The sequence below is a fragment of the Mercenaria mercenaria genome, chromosome 3 (genome assembly GCF_021730395.1).
Source record: "Mercenaria mercenaria strain notata chromosome 3, MADL_Memer_1, whole genome shotgun sequence".
NCBI lineage: Eukaryota > Metazoa > Mollusca > Bivalvia > Venerida > Veneridae > Mercenaria > Mercenaria mercenaria.
Window position 1 is genome coordinate 44,908,973 of NC_069363.1, and position 21,657 is coordinate 44,930,629.

The 21,657-nt window shown below is 34.2% G+C and overlaps 1 protein-coding gene across 3 annotated transcripts in view; it reads right to left on the minus strand.

Annotated features, from left to right (window-relative positions):
- Nucleotides 1–21,657, minus strand: part of LOC123524922 (multiple epidermal growth factor-like domains protein 10) — a 69,419-nt gene that overhangs the window by 7,791 nt on the left and 39,971 nt on the right. Inside the window, exons 2-4 of one of the 3 annotated variants that reach the window (XM_053538327.1) lie at nucleotides 8,760–8,966; nucleotides 7,516–7,599; nucleotides 3,483–3,593 (exon numbers count right to left, since the gene is read on the minus strand). The exons of 1 other annotated variant lie outside the window; for it this stretch is intronic. In XM_053538327.1, coding sequence (XP_053394302.1) covers nucleotides 3,483–3,549 — 67 coding nt within the window. In that variant the 5' untranslated portion in view covers nucleotides 3,550–3,593; nucleotides 7,516–7,599; nucleotides 8,760–8,966. The remainder of the gene's footprint in view (nucleotides 1–3,482; nucleotides 3,594–7,515; nucleotides 7,600–8,759; nucleotides 8,967–21,657) is intronic. One more of the 3 variants, XM_045303538.2, reaches the window with a different exon arrangement.

Genomic DNA, 21,657 nt, shown 5'->3' on the forward strand with positions numbered 1-21,657 from the left:
ATCATATGATATAAGTAAAGCAAGTGTGAGAGATTAAAACACTCAGATCGTTGGGGAAGTCGGAGTTGGTGGGCGTTGAGAGGTAAGTATGAGGGAATGAGAAACAATGTTAAAAGTTAGTGTAAGAAATGTGAAAACAAATTAGGAAGAGGTGGAAGGATAGCAGGTTGTGAGTGGCGGCGTTGGGGGAGTGGGTGGGCGGGGGTTGAGGATGAACGAGAGATATTTACAATCCGGATAAGACATGACAAATTAAATGAGAGAAATGTAAAAAAAATGAAAAAATAAACAGAAAAGTGTAAACAGAAAGGTGTAGAAACTGAAGGTGGCGGCGGATGCTGGATAATGAAAAATGATCGATACTAGTATTAGGAAACATTATGTGTCTTAGCTAAATTGAGCAGTGCGCCATAAAACTTTTAACTATTAATCAATTGTTATGAGAGATTTGACGACTAGGGGAAGTAGATACATGCATAGTGAAATAAAATGCTTGCTGTTAAAGTTTACCCAACACTTTTACATATTTTACCACAATGACCTGCGAGGTACCTGACTCTAAAGAGGGATTTACATTTTGCGCGATCCTTAGCAACGGTAGTAAATTTTGCGCATATGCACTCTAGGGCAAAAGACATGACCGCACAATATAAACTATACTAAAGAAGTATCACACTTAATTATATTCCATCAATATGAGTCTGTATTATAATAAATTAACACTGCAGGACAAAGGAGAATATATGTAAGTCTTTGCACATCCACAACTGCCTTGCTGAAAATGAGAGATATTTTAACTAACGCGCATTTTAACTGATAATAATGGGTTGATACTAAACAGGCAGTAATATATTTTTCAGCAGTGTTGATCTTTCATCTCGATAAATTTAGGTTAAAGAAAAATAGGAAATTGATCTTCTCCAACAAGTTAAAAAGCTTATGTTTGCACGGATATTCCTTATATAATAACATGATCTGACAGAACTAACAACCTGTCGCAATTAGCTTACATGATAATATCATTAAAATAGAAAACGTGGAAACTCCACAGGTCGTTCAACACGACAAAAACAGTGTTGCAAGCTCGGTTTGACTGAGCCTGTTCATGGACAGTAGTGTAAATGCATGCTACCGTCCATGCCCTCTAGCCGCGGGTTGCGCAAAACTCAATATTTACACATAATAAAAGTATAAAAGACAATTTAGAGACATCCGAAGATGTGTTCATAAGGTGGTAAGTCGAACTTAAAATTAAAAGTTTAATGAAGAGAAGTTGAAGAATGGATTTTAAAAATTAAAAAATAAAGATTTGTCGACGGGGTAACATTTATTCCAACTGACATACCATTCCCCACCCCAACACGCACACCTATATAGTCCCAACAGTCACCCATACTAAAGTTACACAATCCCTCCTTTGATTATGAATCCAGTTATACCCAAATGGGGATCAATTCATTCCGTAATCAAATAGCTTTTATTTTATTTAATAAGATATATTTTTATTTATATTGATTTCTTTAAAATTAATTCTAAATTTAAAAATGATATTAAAGTGATGGTGTGGTGACCGCAGCCGTGAAATTTAACAGAGAGAAGAGGTTTTTTACACTTTACATTCTAAGACCATGATTTATTCATTTTTTGCGGAATTTAAGGTTATTATCATTATTCTATAAATTAAAAGGGTAATGGTTTCTGTCGATTATACTGAGAATATGAAAATGGACCAGAATATAAACCTTGAGATATATTAGATATTTTCCTTAGGTAAATAAATTCCAATTGTAATTTAAATTCTTGATTTGATCCAGATCATACGAATTAAGAACTTATATCAATATGAACATCGTTTTAAAGGAAATGTCCGTCAAAGTTCCAAAGAATATTCTTATAGGTTTTATAAAAAATTTAGATATCATGTGATATGTTTACTTTTGATTTACAAAACATCTCCGTCACGTGATATATTTATCCGAGTGCGTACTAGTTACGGCATTGATGACCGAAGGGCATTAAAGTTAGTCACATCAAAGACATCTTATATGTTTCAGTAACTTTTATGATCTGGTCTAATTAAGTGACATCTGGTCTTGATCACCAAGGTGACCTATCTTTTATGAACTTTTATCATGTCAGTTGCATCATAGTTAATTAATAATTTTCGTTTTGTTTTTTTTTAACTTAAAACAGCAACTTCATTGACAAAGGGTCCGGTACCCTAAGAATTCATAATAGATGTCATAATATATACAGCAGCTATTTGAAGTTTGAAGAAAAAAGTCCTTTGACAGATAAAATGAATTTGTGAGAGGATCTAGGCTTGGAAATGCTTAGATATTTGCGCTTTATACAATGCAATACCCTTTTTATCATCTCTTGTCTGGTAAATGATTGAACTTATTAGTTTTGTACATATATCTTGTATTCAATGCGTATGTTTTCTTCCTCAAATGAAATCTCCGTCGTTGATACTTAGTAACACCGTAAGTGAGAAACTGTCACAGTGTTTTAATTTTCGATGAGACGTTGCAACACTCGTGTAGAGCTTGCATCAAAATGAAAAATGTACGTTTATAAGCTAAATGAGTGAATATGACAAGATATTGAAGATAGTAAAATGTAGATCCAGCAAAGCATTTACAAGTGACAGCATTTAACTGATTGTACTTGTGTGTAATTGCTCATCAATGTGAAATCAATATATCTAGCTAAATTTTACTTTCGGTTCAAGTTTACGCAGGTAATATAGAGTAGATTTTTCGCAATGTAGTCTTAACAAGTCATACTGCTATTGCATATTGCATTATGAAATCTGTCTTTCCCGTATAACTTAGTTTTCTTCACAAAACACGTAATCCAGTACACTTTCCTGTGTAAATCAGCTGTAGAGAGAATTCACATGATAAAATTGTCGGTGATAGTATCGTTGAGACTTGACTTACGTCGGAACGTACCTATCCCGGAGTGAATTGCGTTCTTTAAAAATCGGACGTTTGTAGTATTCTGCTTCCATTATGCAACTGCTTTGTATACCGGCAGGTTTTCATAAAAATTCCATAAAAAAAATGAAACGTTGAATGCTGATCATTTAATTCGTTTAAATCAGGTTCGCTGTTGAAGCTATATAATTATATATCGATTGCAATTCTTTTGACAATCGCTATCAGAAAAAAGAATCAGTAGAATATTGATAAAAAGTTAACATATTTTACTCAGTTCCAGCTTTAATCTATTTTCAGTACTGTTGAAATATACACTTGAATACAATTTTTAATCATTCTAAAGCAAAAGTTCGTGCAAAACATAAGCATAAAATAGTTTTATTTAAAAAGCAAAAATATAAAGTATATCTATAATGATATATACAATCATTAAATTCTGTAAGAAGGCGTTTAAGGTTTACAGCTACTTAACAAACGTATATGAAGGAGCAACTAAGAAAAAAATTATGTCAATGACAGAAAAACGCAAATATTTACCTGCATTATATAAGTTCACATTTTGTAAAACAATGATTGAAGTAAACAAGAAAGCCATGCTCGTCATTGTTGTCACACATACAATGTACGTATGTATTATTTTCTTCTTTCCTGAATGAGTAAGTTATTTCTACTGTATCAGGCAATTTACATGTAAACAAATGTATGTATCATATCCTGCAACCAATCGGTCTTTTGTAGGAAAACATGTATATAAAACATATGACTTTCTCGACATTTTTTTACATGTTCACGCAGTACAAAAAAAAACCTTTACTCACAGTACATACTTACTAATTTCCTTCTACTGAATCATGATCAAAAGGTCTTAGGTTTAGGGCCGAGGAAAAGAATCAGGATTTGTATTCTGCATTTAGTAATACCAAATCATCTAGAATGCCGAAATGTTTAGGTCAGTAGTATTTTAGAAAATGAATATTCTTTCCGTAATTTCAGTCATTTCGATTTCTTCAGATAGTTTAGCACGACATGTATGTTCTGCCCATTGTTTTCTAGTTTAGGGCAAACCCATTATTTCAACTGGTGACTATACAATTATGTTCAAAAATTAATTTCCGTATGCTGATGCTATTTCCTTTTGTTTTCTTGGTTTTCTTTGTGGCTGCTTAGGAAAAATTGTAATGCTATAACAGAATTATTTAACAGAATAATATCTATAATAATATCCTGGATACACAGAACGCAATCAAGGAAAACGTTAGCAGATACGAGGGTCGTTGAATAATAATGTATACTTTGTCTGTAGCTTCTAGATACTCTAACGAAGCAAAACGAGAAATACATCATCACAAATTGCAACCTTTCTACTAACTATTCTGCAAACTTGACATGGTTATGATTATGCAGTCAGAAGTTATGATTCCTCGAAAGCAGACACTTATACTAAATCGGTGCACGGTGATAATGTATCGATGGCGTTACTAACGTCTTGACTTCAGCGAGATGCTTTCATTAATTTTGCATCAATTTATATTAGAATTGAAGTCTTTTAAATTCAGATTTTTCTAACAGTGGCATCAGTCGCAGGCATATTCATTAGAGCGTAGGAATAAATTTCTCTTTACCAGTACTTTTATAAGCTCACTTGAGCCAAAGGCTCTGGGTGAGCTATTGTGATCACTCATGGTCCGGCGTCCGTCCATCCACACTTTCCTTTAAACAACATCTCCTCCTAAACCATCAGGTTAATTTTGATAAAACTTCACAGGGATGTTTCTCGGATGGTCTTCTTTAAAAATAATTCAAAGAATTGAATTCCATATAGAACTCTGGTTGTAATGGCAACCGAAAGGAAAAAAAATCTTCTCGTCCAGAACCACAGGTCCTAGGGCTTTGATATTTGGTATGTAGCATTATCTAGTGGTCCTCTATCAATAGTGTTCAAATTATTTCCCTAGGGTCAAATATGTCCCCGCCCTGGGGGTCACATGGTTTGCATAAACTTATTAAGGGAAAACTTTGAAAATCTTCTTGTCCAAAACCACAAGGCATAGAGCCTCGATATTTGGCATGTGACATCATCTAATGATCTTCTATAAAGACTGTTCAAATTATGCCCCCCACCCCCCGGGGGTGAAAAGAGGCCCTGTCCCGAGTTTTACATAGACTTATATAGGAATAAACTTACAAAATCTTCTTGTCTGAAACCAAAAGACCTAAGCATTTGATATTTGGTATGTAGCACTGCATTTTGGTCCTCTACCAAAATGTTCAAATTATGCCCCTTGGATGAAAAGAGGCACCGCCCCGGGGGGTTATTAAGTTTTACATAGACAAATAGGAAAACAAATCTTCAAGACCCTAGGCCTTTGATGTTTGGTATGTAGCATCGCCTTGTGGTTCTCTACCAAGATTGTTCAAATTATGCCCCTGGGTTGAAAAGAGGCCCCGCCTCGGGGATCCCTAGTTTTACATAGACTTATATAGGGAAAGAAATCTTCTTGTCTGAAATTGCAAGGCCTAGGCTTTTGATTTTTGGTATGTTGCATTGCCTAGTGGCCCTTTACCAAGAGTGTTCAAATTATGCCTATGGGGTAAAAAGAGGCCCTGCCCTGGGAGTCCCAAGTTTTACATAGACTTACATAGGAAAAAACATTTAAAAATCTTCTTTACTGAAAGTTCAATGCCTATGCTTTTGATATTCAGTATGTAGTATTGCCTAGTAGCTTTCTAACATGATTGTTCAAATTATGCCCCTGGGGTGAAATGAGGCCCCGCCCCGAGGGTCACATAGTTTTTATATGAGTTATATAGGAAGAAATACTTCAAAAATTATCTGATCATATTTCCTAGACAGTTTGGTTATGATTACCTGATGACCCAAAGTAATTAGGGATCACTTGACTGTGACCTTGACGTACTGACCTTCTTCCTTGTTTTTTAAGATACAGCCTTGAAATTTGAATGACAGATACAGTTTTGCACACCAATCTTAAAACTGTCTTTCAGGGACCATGAGTATGACCTACTTTCTTAATATTTTAGCATCAGTTTGACATTAGAAACATGTAGCTCATATTATTCAGGTGAGCGATCTAGGGTCATCATGACCCTCTTGCTTTTATCTAATTTTCAAATTTATATCAATCAGCAGATGGAAATATAAGTCTATCAAACTGGCGATAGTGATTGGTACGTGCCCAAAATGAGTGTTCTGTGAGAGAGATACCACCTATAAAATGGCTCATACTTGAAAACTGTCAGTTAGTTTTTCAAAGAATACGAGATGAATGGTTACAAAACAGAAATATTGTTAATAATGGCATAGTCATGTGGTTGAAATCGAATGGATTGCCGGTCACTGCCTTCTGTTTCTGACATGCCTGTGATGTCAGAAGGTCTAAAAAGGTCGATGATTTCGCTCGCTCAGTGCTAAAGGTGTAAAACCATTTTTACACAGTCGGTCTAGTAAATACATTTCTGGAAATTATCACATAGCTATGATGTAATTTAGAAGAATTTAGGACCACACGATTTTGCAAAAAACAAATAAGCAATAAATAATGTCTATTTACATATCTCCTGTTTCTTGACATTTGACATTTGAATTATTCTTTTAACTTTAGGAGATATCGCAAAATAACACTTATCTCGAACGCATTTTCAAGCCTCGTCCCGAAAACACGTGCATAAATATTATTTTATGTCAAGTTTCGTAATCTTGAAGTAAAACTCTTGATCCCTTGTAATTCGAGGTACTAAGTTTCAACGGTTTCATAACGTCACTCAAGTGCACAAATTACTCTCGAATATTCCACTTGCTTTTAAATAAATCCAAACAAAAACCCACTCTTTGTATTTCATCTGTACTTAAACATTTATAGACACTTGTTTTGAAAGCCTTAAAAATCAATCAGGGCCAAGTTCAAGTAGTAAAATCCATTAACCAGTCGATACCGATCCTCCCAGTGTTCACGCATTATTAAGTGGCAATATTCCCATATGCTTTCGTAATGTTATGTCACATGGGATATGTCTTCGCCTACATTTGTGATAATAATCTACTTTCTTGGAAATATTTCTCGAACTTATTCCTTTATGGCATTTAATTGATATAGAATAATGTTTATTTAAGTTGCAGACAAAAGCTTTCAAGTAAATCATACCAAATAATATACAGATATGAACAGAGAAAATCTTGCTTTAAGGACTGGAAAATTCATTTCCAGTTTAAAAAATTTCATTATATAATTCAGCTCATGAAAACAGACAATCTGTCCATAAGACTATTTCTTGAAACGCGGCAGCATGACGTTACGTCTACTTCTACGTCAGCAAATTAATAGTAATAGGTGGCATGTATGAAGTTGAAGTTCCAAGATAGCAAGAGAATATTTTTTGTTTCATTCTGGTACCAAGCATCTTTACCGAAATCATAAGACGTTTACGTGTATAAGTGTCGCTGTCACGAGTGTAAATATAAGATCTGATTTTAACAATTAAAATATGTTTGATCATTACTGAAACCGTTGGTGATGTTAAAGACTACGTAACAAAGTATACATTTTCTTACTTCTGTTATCCCTGGAAGATCGTAGCTAATAGTAACCTGTGTGACAAATCATCTTTCGCATTTTTTTTTTTTTGGTTAGAAATCCTGAAATACACAATGAGACATTAGACAGTAAAGATCTTGATCTTGTTGTAAATAACTAAAGCGATGGTGATGTGAGACAGTATATTTTAGACGTAGATATGACGAGAGGCATTGAAATATTTTTCTTGAGGACTTGATCATTTATTCTTTAAAACACGAAAACAGTTGGAAGCAAAAACATAGATGTTGAGTTTGGCGGAGTCATTCTCTACTTTTATGATTACTTATCCTTGTTTGTAACGCCTAGGAAATGCCTGTTCTTTGGAAGAATCTAAATAACGAATCAACACACAATTCGTCCAGACTGTGATTAAACAGTAAATAATATTCATTTAACTGTTTCTTGTTTCTTGACATTTGTAACTAGTAGGGTAGAATATTTGTGAAATAGTCCTAAAATGATAATCAGGAAATGAACAATCATAACAGAACCAAATATACATATGTCAAAGCGATATGCAGAACTTATGCGTCTACGGAGTGATTTTTAAAGTATTTTTCGCCTCGCACAGCCGATGAAATTGGGCGTATATCTATTGCGCCATATTTTATAGATCGACGTGATGTCAACACATAACACTTTTATTAGTGTTTAAGTAAGGTAGGAAATCCCGTGGAATAACCTCTGAAAAACTTCTAGTAAGATGCCTAGAGTCAAAGAGTACGAATTAAATATAATATCTTTCTTTTATATCATTTCTATTCTGAAACGACTTTTACATAAAACAGATCAAATTTTGTAAAGCTTTGTCACGACAACAGATTGTTGACGTACAATATTGTTGTCCTTTAATGAATGGTATTTCATGACATTTACTATTGCCATATCGAAATGAAACCCGTATCTGTATCGTTATTTGACATCTTCCGTTGAGAACTAAAAGCGGCGAGGACCAGTGTTGATGTGCAGACTGATCAAGATCTGCACTGTTTGCCATTCGGTCAGTATCTTTTTGGTAAGCACCCCTTTTAACAGTTAATGGTACCGTCCAAATTGAAAGATGGATATTAAGAAATTTAGCAGGATATGGGTTAAGATACTAAATTTATTTTTTGCATTGAAACCCTAAACTTAGCAATCATTTGAGCTTTGAATCAATTGTATGTTGATTCTGCTTTTCTAATATTCTTATTAACATCGTCAACCGATAGATTATTACAGTATGAAGGAAGAAAACTCTGTTGTTACGGCTGAAAGGAACCAAATGTGCTTGAAGTCATCCATCAAGTGCATAAATCAGCTAGAATCCCTTTTTACCTTCCTTAGTGCCCCAAAAGTAGGTGAAAAACACTGAAATTTGAAACTGGTGTATTCTTTTATTTGCTGGGAAGTATTCACCATACCTCTTTACTTGCTTTGAACAGATCTAAAAAACCAAAAACATAATCTATTTTTCAATATGTAAATAAATGTCTAGATCACTGATAACATCTCTAGTAGTTCGGATGATGCAATAAAACACCAGTGATACTTAGACCGTGCCCAGTCCTGTTATAAACCAATGTCATTAAATATACTTAATCAATACAAAGTTATCACCTCCAGGAATTGTATTTGAATTTCTCCATTTCGTATCTGGAAGTAACATGTTCCTTATACCCTTATACCCGAAGGTCTCACTTGCTCTTTAATAAAGGGCCTTGATCATAGTTTGCCAACTAATTAGGTCACTCATACTACATATCTTCGTACTTTCTCGTCTACTAAAAACATACTTTCTCGTCCACATTTCAAACTTTCTAATCTACCTACGCATCCTGATACTTCATCGCTTACTTAAAGATATTTATTGCTTTCTCGTCGGCATACAGATCTGTTACTTTTCTCACCTCCCTACAAATAATTAAAACTTCCTCGTCTACGAGGGTTGTTCATTTAATTCCCGGACGACCGATCTGTATTTCGGCAATATCATTCGATTGTACTGAAATTTTATACAACGCGAGTTTTTTTTTTTCTCCGTCTACATATGGACCTTTTCGTTTGCTTACAGGCCTTCATACTATATCGTATGCATACTTATACAAGTACTTGCTCGTCTAAATACCTATACTTCATCAGCTGAAAACATATCCGCGTACTGTTTCATTCTGGAAAAAAACCCCGCTTACTTGTGCATTAACAGATATTCAATACTTTGTCGTCCAAATACATGTTTCACACTGTCTTGTTTTCTTCTCGAATGTATACTGATATGGTTATTCGTCTTAATATGAGACGTGCCATGAGAAAACCAACATAGTGGATTTGCGACCAGCATGGGTCCAGACCAGCCTGCGCATCCGCGCAGTCTGGTCAGGATCCATGCTGTTCGCTTTTAAAGCCTATTGGAATTGGAGAAACTGTTAGCGAACAGCATGGATCCTGACCAGACTGTGCGGATGCGCAGGTTGGTCTGGATCCATGCTGGTCGCAAACCCACTATGTTGTTTTTCTCATGACGCGTCTCATATATAGATCGTCATACTTTCTCGACTGCATACGTATCTTCCTACTGTTCCGTGTACATACAAAAAATCTTTCTTGTCTATTTAAGGGTCTTTATAATATTTTATACAAACAAAAAAACACAGATAAAGTGAAACATACAGACAACGCAGGGCAGAAAAAAAACAAATAAAGGAATTGAGTGAGCAACCACATTTAACCGTGTACGTAATATAACATATCAAATTGTTAATTCAAACAAAGAAATAGTATCAATTCTAATCGTTTCTATTTACATAGATTTACATGCCAATATGAAATTTTAATTAAAAGTGTCTATTTTCAAACAAGGGAGAAGTTATTCCATATCATGATTCCTCAGTCAGATAAAACATCTGAGTATTATCACAATATCCGGAAGTACGTCTATACTGAGAATCTGAACACAGTTCTTGAATTGTTAATAGTTCTGTCTGTCAAATTAGTTTTCAGGTAATCAAGGTTTTCGGCAACTATATAGAAAGGTATTTTTTCTTGTACATTTATCTTTATTATTTCATGCTTCTCGACGAATTTCAAACAAATCTTCATTTTTACAATGGGTACAATGACATTTATATTTTCAGGAAAACACTAAATTAAGAAAAGATAATAGGTAAGCACAGAGCACCACAAACACAGCCTCAGAGCCACGCATTTGCAAAGTAGGTCCACAACAAAAAGAATCTGTAACGGAAAAACATTAAAGACGGGTTGCTTCAAAAATCCAGCAAATACATATTCATTTTATGCAAAATATAGAAAAAGGGGACAGGAAGGGGTAGGGGGTAGAAAACCCGAAAACAGATATCAACACTTCAAACAGGAAAATAAAATAAAACAATTTGTGTTAGAGAATTTAAGAAATAAACTTAATAATACGACTACAAAATGGTTTTTAAGTATCCTTTGCACTCCTTGGTAACCTTGTAACCACTTTCCATGTAATTATGATTTATATTGTATTGATGTGGTAAACTGCATTGAATATATATATGTGTTTCTATTTGTTTAATTTCCCAGCTCCTCTTCGTGAAGAATAATTTATTGTTAAACATGATGACATGTACATGTGTATGTCAAGTTACAATTGGACCGTTCCATGAAAGAAATCTGTATTAATGACAAGATATAATTAATGTTTAACATATAGTTTAAAATAAAGAGAAAGCATTGTTTTTCTTGTGTTCATGTAGAAACTAGAAAATGGTATATTGTAATTAAGTTTTCTAAAGTTATTCAAACACTACCGTATCTAACAAACAAATGTTATTTATGTTGTCACGACAACAAAATTGCAAAGCACCCATGCACCATGAGGATATAGAGGTGTACAGATAAAGGCCTGTGATAAAACCAAACATGCATGGTTAAATTATCTTCAAGTAAAATCATAATAAACTGTTTTAAAATATTCAAATGTATGGTGTTAAGTTAATGATATGCAAAGTGACATAAATGACATAAAAATATACGCCATGTACGACGACGTCATACTGTTTTCATGGCGTTCTGAATGTCATGTCTCAAAATTCGTTCGGTGACTCTCTTAAAAGCATTGTAAATCTTCAAATAGGTAATAAATGTTCTTCATGTATATTCTATTGTCTTAATTTTGATTTTTTGGCACTGTAGCATGTTTTGTAACATAAATATAAAACTGGTATTTTGTAAAATTCCATGCAGGACGGTTGACTTACTTAAAATTCAAATACCTTAATAATAAACATTTTACATCAGTAAAATGTATTGTGTGTGATACAAATAATCTTTAATATCACATGTTCTAAAAGTCATGGTATTATTTTCTTTGTAAAGATAAGCTAAAAGTTATAAAATAAGAATATACAAGAAAAACATTTCTATAATCTGTATAACTTCGTTTTATAAGATACAAATGTTACATTAATTGTTAAAAAGTAAAGTAATAATTGTCGCAGGAAGTGTCTGTAATTTTAATTGTGCTTGTTTGATTCTTGCGGTAACGATAACAAAGCTGACGGAGTGTTTAAATCGTATACAAATAAAAACAATACGTTTCGGTAACTCAAATATTGATTTCTCATGGTTGGAGCTTCTGGAAATAAAAACTATCAATATTTGTAGCTAAATCAAATTATCACTGTCAAAACTTAACCCAGACAGAATAATATACTGTAAAACGTGTTGTTTAATGCAATAACGTCTAACTACGTATTAGAAGTATCGCAGATATATCGCTGATAAAACCTACAAAATAATTACTTTGAATTGATCTGACTAAAGCTATATGTAATCCCTTAGCTGCATGTATCTGATTCTGTAATTTAAAATATGAAGGTTAAACCTTTAACTAGATGACGATTTATAAATATTCCGGGTCCATTTACTTGTCTAAAGTACTCTTGATAAGGAGGACATGATATATTTATGTTATACTCTGATGTTCCAATGCATCTGCAATGCAACATTTGCTGCAATGCCTGCAACACACATACACAGGCAATAATTAAATGGTGAAGATCAACAATCTGTTATCCTGGACAAAACTAATGACTTACTGAACGACACGTTTGATAATGTTAGCTTCTTTGCGAATGAAACGTTTGATACAATAAGTATTTTGCCGAAAAGCTTTTAAGCTTGAAACGAAAATTTGAAATCAAATTCCATTTAATATATGGTTTGGTTGTAATTTATCTCCAAGGCAATAGAGGTAATAGAGACTCAGTTCAAGCCAGCAAAGTACACATGAATTTAAATGTGATTAAGTAATCTAACTGACTGATGGAAACGTCTTTGGTTCCATTACAAGCGCCTGCCAGTGACTGAAAACAAATAGTACTTAAAAGGGACTTGCTATATCATCAGAAAGCTGGAAAAGTCTCCACGTGACCTTACTGGTGCCATGTACACTCTTAAATTTTGCCATTATTTTTGCCATTCTTTTGTCTTCTAATTTTTGTGTGTCTGGGTATGTTTTTATGTATTGTCCAATATGTTACAGTTATAACATCCTTGTAACACGGGGAAGTATAATTGTTATATATATTGTATAAAAAAAACTGGCGCAAGTATAAATGACTTGGTTACTTCTAGTTCCTTAGTGGCGTCTTTTCCACTGACTGTTCCAAGGCAGTTCACCACTGTGTTCCCTTATTTGTCTTTTTTTCTTGATGTCCAGTTTTGCCTTTGTCTGCGTTATATGTGTATTTTATTAAATAGGAGATATTACACAAGTGTCTTTTCGTACTGAATTTATTAAACAAATAAAATAAAAAAAAAATAAAATTCAAGGCTCTACAGTGCATTTTATCAAATTTATTCAACGAATAAATTGAATATTGAAAGCCACATAAGTAATATTCTTCTTATCGCATGTAAACTTTTCCTGCTGAAACATCAAAATTTCTTCTTTCTAATCCTATACTAGACCTCGTAAATTCGTCCAAAGGCTCCTATACTTAATATACACTCCCAAATCATAATAGTAATAGGCAAGAAGTCAATAGGGGACCGGAGCGAAAATCAAAGAGACACTGATGTTTGGCTTAATGAATGAAATGCAATAGTGATCATCTACTCGGCATGTCCAATCATCCTATGAAGTTTCAACAATCTGGGTCTAGTGAATCTCAAGTTATGGATTGGAAACGGTTTTCGATGATAAGGCCTCTGTGACCTTGACCTTTGATGGAGTGACTCCAAAATCAGTTGGGGTAATCTACTTTACATGTATAATTATGAAGTTTCAACATCTGGGTCTACTGGTTCTCTTGTTGACTGGAATTGTTTGGCCAACGGCGTTTAAGTCTTTTATAATAGTCCCTACACTTCAAGAACATTGACGAATTTCCTAAAGAAAACAATGTTTATTCAATTCACACTACTTTCTCTTCCCCCAGAACATAACGTTTGTATTTTCAAGGTTTCATCCTCTCCTAACGTGTGATTATTCATCTCATTTGTAAAGCTACAGTAACCGACTTCTGAATGTCATCTCACTCGGGGTTTGATTTTTTCTCTATTTTTCTTCTAATAAATGAAGTCTTCAAAACAACAACGTTAATCAATGATAACTAAGCGGCAACTGGCACGAGAAGTACTTTCATAAGGGCAGAACTTAACTTTAGTTTGCACAGCATTTCAGAATTGGAAATCACTTCTTATGTAGTATCTGAACTACACCAAAGCTTGCTTGTCAATTTGATACGACAAAAAAACAGAAGAGCATGTCTATCTCTATGTATATACGTACACTCAGTGTATGTGTAATGTTTCTTGCTTGACATACTTGTTTTAAGGACAATTCTGAACTCATGGCAGTGTGAGCAGTAAAAGATGACTGTCGTCATGACAATCTGTCAGAATCATAAAACCAACATCACGTATTTTATAGATTATGAAAAACACCCTCTTGAAATACGCGAAACAACGATATAGTGCGTTTTTATACACATGAAATTACGTGTACTGGCATGCAATTATAATAAAAATGGTCCGTTTTTTCTGTGACATCAGCACGAGTTCATTTCAAGGTACCTAGTAATGGTTAATCATCCTCTGATTCCGCGTTTTCCTCTGAAATAATGAGGTTTCTTAATTACAGTTTATTACACTTTACCGGTAACGTTCTTGTAAAAAACAAATGATTATGATAAGAGAGTAGCTTGGCTGTAGCAGAAAAACAACGTTGTTTTTATTAGATGAAAGTCTCATTTTGGAGTTGTTGAGTTAGATAATCAGATCCAATTGTTAGTTTGAGCCAGAACATTACCTGAAAAAGAGATAGTTTAAAAGTTCGGTACGAATGATTATTACAGAACAAATAGGAGATTTTTAAATAAAAATGCAAAGGTGCAATGATACACAGCTCGTTGATGGCACTTAAATGAAACATCTTTAATGCTGGCACAATACTTCATTAAGCAACAAAAATAAGCTTAGTGCCATATATCAAATATACCTCTCCCTTGGGAACGGTAATTTTGCTAACTGACCTTGCAAAAATAGGAGGCAATTAATATTTATTACTACAATAGGTTTATAAGCAAACAAGAATTGGTCAATTCTATGCATTGATTTACATAAAACTCTCTGCACAGTTATGGTAAAAATGCTACAAAACTTCCTATTTAAGTACAGGTGTTGTAATACATAGCAGGTAGGAAAAGAAAAGATAAAATTATATTGAACTTTTTATAGGTTACTGACCGTTCCAAGGCGGTGCCCCTGTTTACAAATTATTTTCAGTCCGTCTCGTACTTTGTGTTGTGTATGTTGTCTTGTTTGTTGTTAGCGTTTCTTTCCTCTTTCTCCTCACTTCCACCATTACGCCTATCGCATTCCTTGCCGTTGGCTGCCTCTCTTCTTTTTACTATGAGTAAATTAATATCGTGCCTACGATAATTTGACCGCCGGTCGTCCTTAGGCAGTGTCCTACTGTTGTTTTTTCCTGCCTATGTGCGTGTGTGTGTGTATGTGTATTTGTGCGTGTTTGTTATGGGCGGTGCCCCACAGTTTTGTTTTTTCTTACGTTTCTGTTTGCTTATCTGTGCATGGTAGTTGTGGGTGTGTGTGTGTGTTTGTACATGCCTGTCTGCGACGTTGCAGGAATACTGGCTTTCCCTGTTGAATATTCATCCTTACTCCACCTTCCCCTACATCCGACCCTTTTATCTACCCCTTTCCGCCCCACCCCATTTTTCTGTATTTTGCATATATTTATAATATACTTTTTGTTGGATTTTTGAAGTAACCTGTCTACAATATTTTTCCGTTACAGCTTCTTTTCTGCTGTGGGCCTACTGTGCGGTGCATGGCTTTATGGTTGTGTTTTTGGTGCGTTGTGCTTCCGGGAAATCTACGTTTACATTTTATCTTTTAGAACCTATTGCCTGTCATATCTAACCATATAACAGAGAAATTCACGCTCCATCATCAAATGCCCGTCCAAACCTTTTTCCTTCAAAAGATGCATACTTGATTAATATAAATACAAATATCAAAATACAAAGTAAAGTCTTAAGACTACACAGACAAAAAGAACGAATAAACCTGAAAAGAAATATGAAATACAAGCCTGTTAAGCACGCATGTACTTATCGTGTAGTTTATGTAAAATTGATTCTTGACAAAACTGATAATGGAATATATCATGATTCAATAATATGAACGTAAAACGTTGCTATACTCTTGAATACTTATTGCAAGAACATTCATATAAGATGTCAATAAATTCTTGAACAGAAACCAAGAATTTAATAGTTTATTAATACATGTATTTTGCTGAGAAAGGTTATGCATCTTCTTCTAATCGAAGTTACAACTCAACCGCCATGATAGCCTGGAGCGCCCAGTTTAAGAACGGGGTGTCATGAGGAAGCTGCCTGCATGAATGGCACTCTTGCTCTCTTCTCAGCAGCTGACTGTGGGACCTCATACCATTGGAGCGGTAGCACAATCAGGAATGAGTTGTATGACTAGTTGCAAATGAAGAGTACAAATTTACAGAGAACTAAACATGTGACATTCTATGCGATATCACCGAGACTGACAGGAGACCCTAGTAAATTAACAAATTATCTAAATATCAATATCGTTGTACAATAGATAGTGAAATAAATAAAAAAACAAATTCCTATTTCTTATTTAATTTATTATTTGAGGTATAAATTGTAAAATTGAATCTGAAGCACATTGTGTGCATTCTTAAACTGTTCAGTTCAGACGAAATAATAATGGATTTTTGACAGTAAAAAATTATCATGGTGTATTTAAGATAACAAAATACATTTCCAAGCAAATTCGAAACAATCAGTAGCTTCCGGTAATAATTAAAGCTGCGCGAGTTCCAACTTTTTCTCTTTCACAATAATTATCTGATACAATCTCGGATATTTTAACAACACGATAATATGACAATAGCTATTTCAGAAAAAAAAATGTCTCTCGTTATTTCATTAAACGTGAAAATTCAAGAATGTGATTGCAACATTAACTCCAAACAGATTACAGCTTGAATGGTGTGATTACAAATTTAATAAAAAGCCTAGCTGCCCGCTAGTAATACATTCCTATATAATTATCGTCTATATATTTCCTAAATTTGCAATTATTTCAGAGAAATGTTTAAGTAGTGAGTGCCACATTTTACGACTGCTGTCGTAAGCAGTTGCATTAACCTGGACATAAAAAAAACTTCATTTAAATTGATCAATACATATTATCAAAATAACCAGAATAAGTTTGCATTTTTACATCTATAATGATACCTTCTTCCCAAGTTATGAGCAACCCACAGAGAAAGACAGACACAGACACTTTAAAAGATGATTTAGTTTACAATGCATAAGGATAAAAACTTTGAACCATTTTTTCATTGAGATACTTTCAAAATAAAATTAGTTGCACACCATAGAAGGCTGATTGTTCAAGATACCACGGCTAACGCCGACTGATATTATCTTCTTTCTACTGTTTTTGTGATGCTTCAGACAGTCTTAATAAATCAGAAACGGGTCGTTTGCATTAAAAACAAATCGGCTCGGACCGACATTGAAATGTTCATATGCGTCATTCTTAAAATAAGTGCAAAACAAATTCATTGAAATGACACGGAAAGAAAACTTTCTGTCTGTACATTACGTACAATAAATGTAACACATTGCTTTAATTTCGTTCTTATTTCGTCCTAGAATATATTTTTCTTCTGACAATAAATGTCAATTACTGCAAATATTTGTAACGTAACGCATTTTTATTCATTTAACAAGAGTCGGGACTAAAATACATTTAATGATTGTAAGGGAAATGTTTTCTTATGCAAGTTACTGATATTAGAAAAAGAGAGGTAAAATAAATATCTGAGAAATGTTTATTTTCTGTAAGCCCAGGAAATTCTGTAGGCAACTGACAAGATCTAGATTTGACCTCATGCTTACACTTTAGATATGATAAAAGAGAATGGTCATAAATTTAAAGCCGAATATAGAGTTGCAGAAAGAACGAACTCAAAAGTTAATAGGCCTAGAGCTGGAAGGTGAAACCCCCCCCCCCCCCCCCCCCCCTCCCCTCCATTCTAGGGATTTTTGTAGACCCCATCATTTTTGAAGCCTCTTGTATATACATCATATTTCTGAATTCTGCCATCTGGCAAGCGGGTTCTCTATGAGTTACAGCCTGTTATTTACGTTACCTTAACAATTATTTGATAAATGATAAAATTGGAATGTGGTAGTTTATATGGTAGAAACAACCAAAATCATCAGCAAGTGGGTTTAGTCATATGCAGAATATGCTGTTGTCAATGTTCCGGTTTAGTTTTGTTCTCTAAATCGATCAATTCATTTTGTAATTTACGTTACCATTCTGTTTTATAAAAATACTCATATCAATTAATTCAATAGGTTTAATTGTCAGAAAATATCAGATATGTCTAAAGTATATTATTTTCAGATATACATTACATTAGTATTTAAGAATTTATCGTTCAACAGTTTTAAGAACAAGTACGTCACCATTATTATATACGTTACTAAAATTCACGATATATTATTTTCATTTCTCGGTCAGTAGATTGTTTATGTTATCCTTATAATGATGTTCAAACTTAGATAATGCGAGTATCTTATCAAGTTTGAACTAGTTTGATATAAAAATGCATACAGCCCAGCACTGACATTGTAATCTACGTTACGATACGTTACTGAATGTGTATTTTAGTAACTGAAAAATACACACTTACAACCGCTTATCTGTTTAACCGGATAAATTCACATAGATCAAATTTGAGAAACAATTAAGTTGCGGGGTTCAGTCACCTAAGTCATCATAACCACTGTCTTGTTTCGTATATGGTATCAATTATATTGGTCATCTCTACTTCTTCATAGTCATCATCGGAGTCATCAGAGTCGCATGTTGCTGATGTGTCACAAATAATTTCAGCTAGTTCTTGAAGTACTATATTATCGGAACACCAGTCATATTCCAACAAATTTTCTGATCCAAATTTCTATCCACTTTCATCTACTTTTGGTAGAACTGGTTAAACTGATAGTTCACGAATGTTATGTGCATTCTAAATGATAACTGGCACAGAGGAAATAGACTCCTGTCCATACCATTATATGTATTCGGGACATCGCCAGCACGTACTTAATACTTTGCGAGAAACATGTCATACGTAGTTTGTTGATGTTAATGTATTCTTCAATCCATAGATTGCACAGACAATATTTTCGATGCTGCTAAAGAGGTCATCAGATCAGTGCTGTGTATGAACTACTTCTGCTGATGTTGAAACCTACACCTGGTTTTTCTCTACTAATTTGAGCGGTGTTACTTTCCCTGTGCGAACAAAAGCACCGCTTATGTCAACGAGTCAGATGGTGTATTGCAGGCAAAATTGAGCAGATTCTTCCTCCTTTGCTTATAAAGATGTAAAAAGATGTTGTGAGCATTTAAATGGCGTCTCTTACTGCCTGTTTCAGTGTAAAATAAAACAGTATTTTGTGTTTTTGAAGATATCACCAATAACACAAACGCGTCTATATCCGGGGATCTAACTTTGATTGAGCTTGAACTTTGTTCCCATCTTCACTTGTGAGTAAACATCACTTTTCACCATTGACAAAATACAGTTGTCTTCTCTTCATCTTAGGTGCATAGGAATCACATTTTCATTGTTCAAAAATTAGATTGATCACTGTGTTTTGTTTTCACTATTTGACATGAATGCTTTTCAGTCACGAGGACAGTAAGTGTCAGTTACAAAATCGACTCGAGCTATCTTAGGTAGCTGACTGAACACAGCTTCGGCTACGTCTTGGAATATTGCAGGGATGGTTACTAAGCTTTGCAGCAGGACGTTACTGTCAATCAACAAAACAATGTCATCCTTTTGGACGACTGCAGCCTGTACATGGTGAAGTAGTTTAGACTTGTCTGTTCTCATTGGCATTCCAGTCGCAGTAGCTATAACGGCCAGGTGACAGGCCCTAGAGAAAAAAGAAAGTGTCAATTCTAGATCTATGTTGTGCTGGACAGCTAAAAGTACCAACTGATCATATACGTTACGTTCTGCTCTTATCTGTAGTATTTTGTTTTGAGAATTAATTACTTTCCTTTTACCTTCAGCTGTGAAAAAATATTTTAAGTTTTCTTCTCTTCACGGGGTCTTGGAAGGGAACTGATTTTTCAATCAATCTTCTTTTGATAATCCATCCCCTGTCATTCCATCTATTTTAGTTGCCTTAAGGTCATGAGCGACTTCTGCTTTCGCAGGAATACCAGACAACACACAGTAAATTTCATCTTTGTTGGTGTTTTTTTTTCAGCCTGGAATGGGTTTGTGAAGGATTCTATGCCATCATAACCCTGTTAACTTCCTCTTCATTCATGTCTGTCTGAGCAGGTTATACTTCTTTGTGGTTGGACATGTCTTCTCTATGTATGTCTGCATTCTGAAGTGTTGCTACAACATACATTGCTCTGTAATGACAAATCATGTACCTGTGGAAATATGCAGCAGAGTTTCAACTGAAACCAAGTATGCCAACCTCAGACTTGTAATGTCTGTTAATTGTCTGCCAGTAATATCTACAGCATTTCTCAATGCCGGTACAGAAAACATAGATACACTAAAATCATTACTTTAGAGTAGCTCTTCTGTACCTGGGTCAGTATTCATCAATGTCAACAGGTAAATGAGGAGGGAGCGATTGTTGTGGTCAAATGCAAAGAACAAAGGCACAGTTTGTACACAGATGCTATATGTAAATACTCTTCAAAGCCATGAGAGTTATTAATTCAAACATCTTTTCTTTGCATTGGACTTTCAGTCTGTTTCTGCAATATTAGTGTCTTCTGAAATGCTTTCCTTGCGGGGTTCTGTCTCTTCAAACTTGCATATAAGCAAACACTCAAGAGCTTCCATTACAGTCCTGTGTTCTTTTAGGGTATGGTTGTAGCGTTTACCTGGTAACACTTTATTAAATGAACCACTAGAACAAATTCCTGATTCTATTACAAGTTCTGCAAGACCACTGCCCTTCATTAATTTTCCTACAGGCCCAAATATAGAACAGATTGTGTGAAACATACCCATTCTACCAATTATGTTAGTAACCAAATCCATCTCTAGACTGCAGAACCAAAGAATATGCCTTCTTAGCAACAGCCGAGCAACATGTCGCTATAGTACATTTCTGACCAACTTCATTACTTGTATCTACTGACGTTTTTAACATGTGCTAGACTGTAGCATTATCATTGATCGAATAATTCGAAGGTGCCATATATATAAAGCAAGTTTGAGCACTCACTCTCTGCATATCAGTTCAGACATTTGTTATTTATTTGTTTTTTTCATTTCATTTCATTTTCAACTCAATGAAATCAGTTTTATTTCACATGGAAAAATGATTTTTTGTTAATCTTTATGGTAAATTCAGTTTGAAGAAAATTATATATGATTTATCTAATTAGTAATTTTCGTTACATAGATTTATAATTTGTGATATATTTATGTTTTAAAATGTAATTATAATACATATTTATGAAATTTGTACATGTTGCATATCTGTTTGAACAAAATATTTTACCAAATC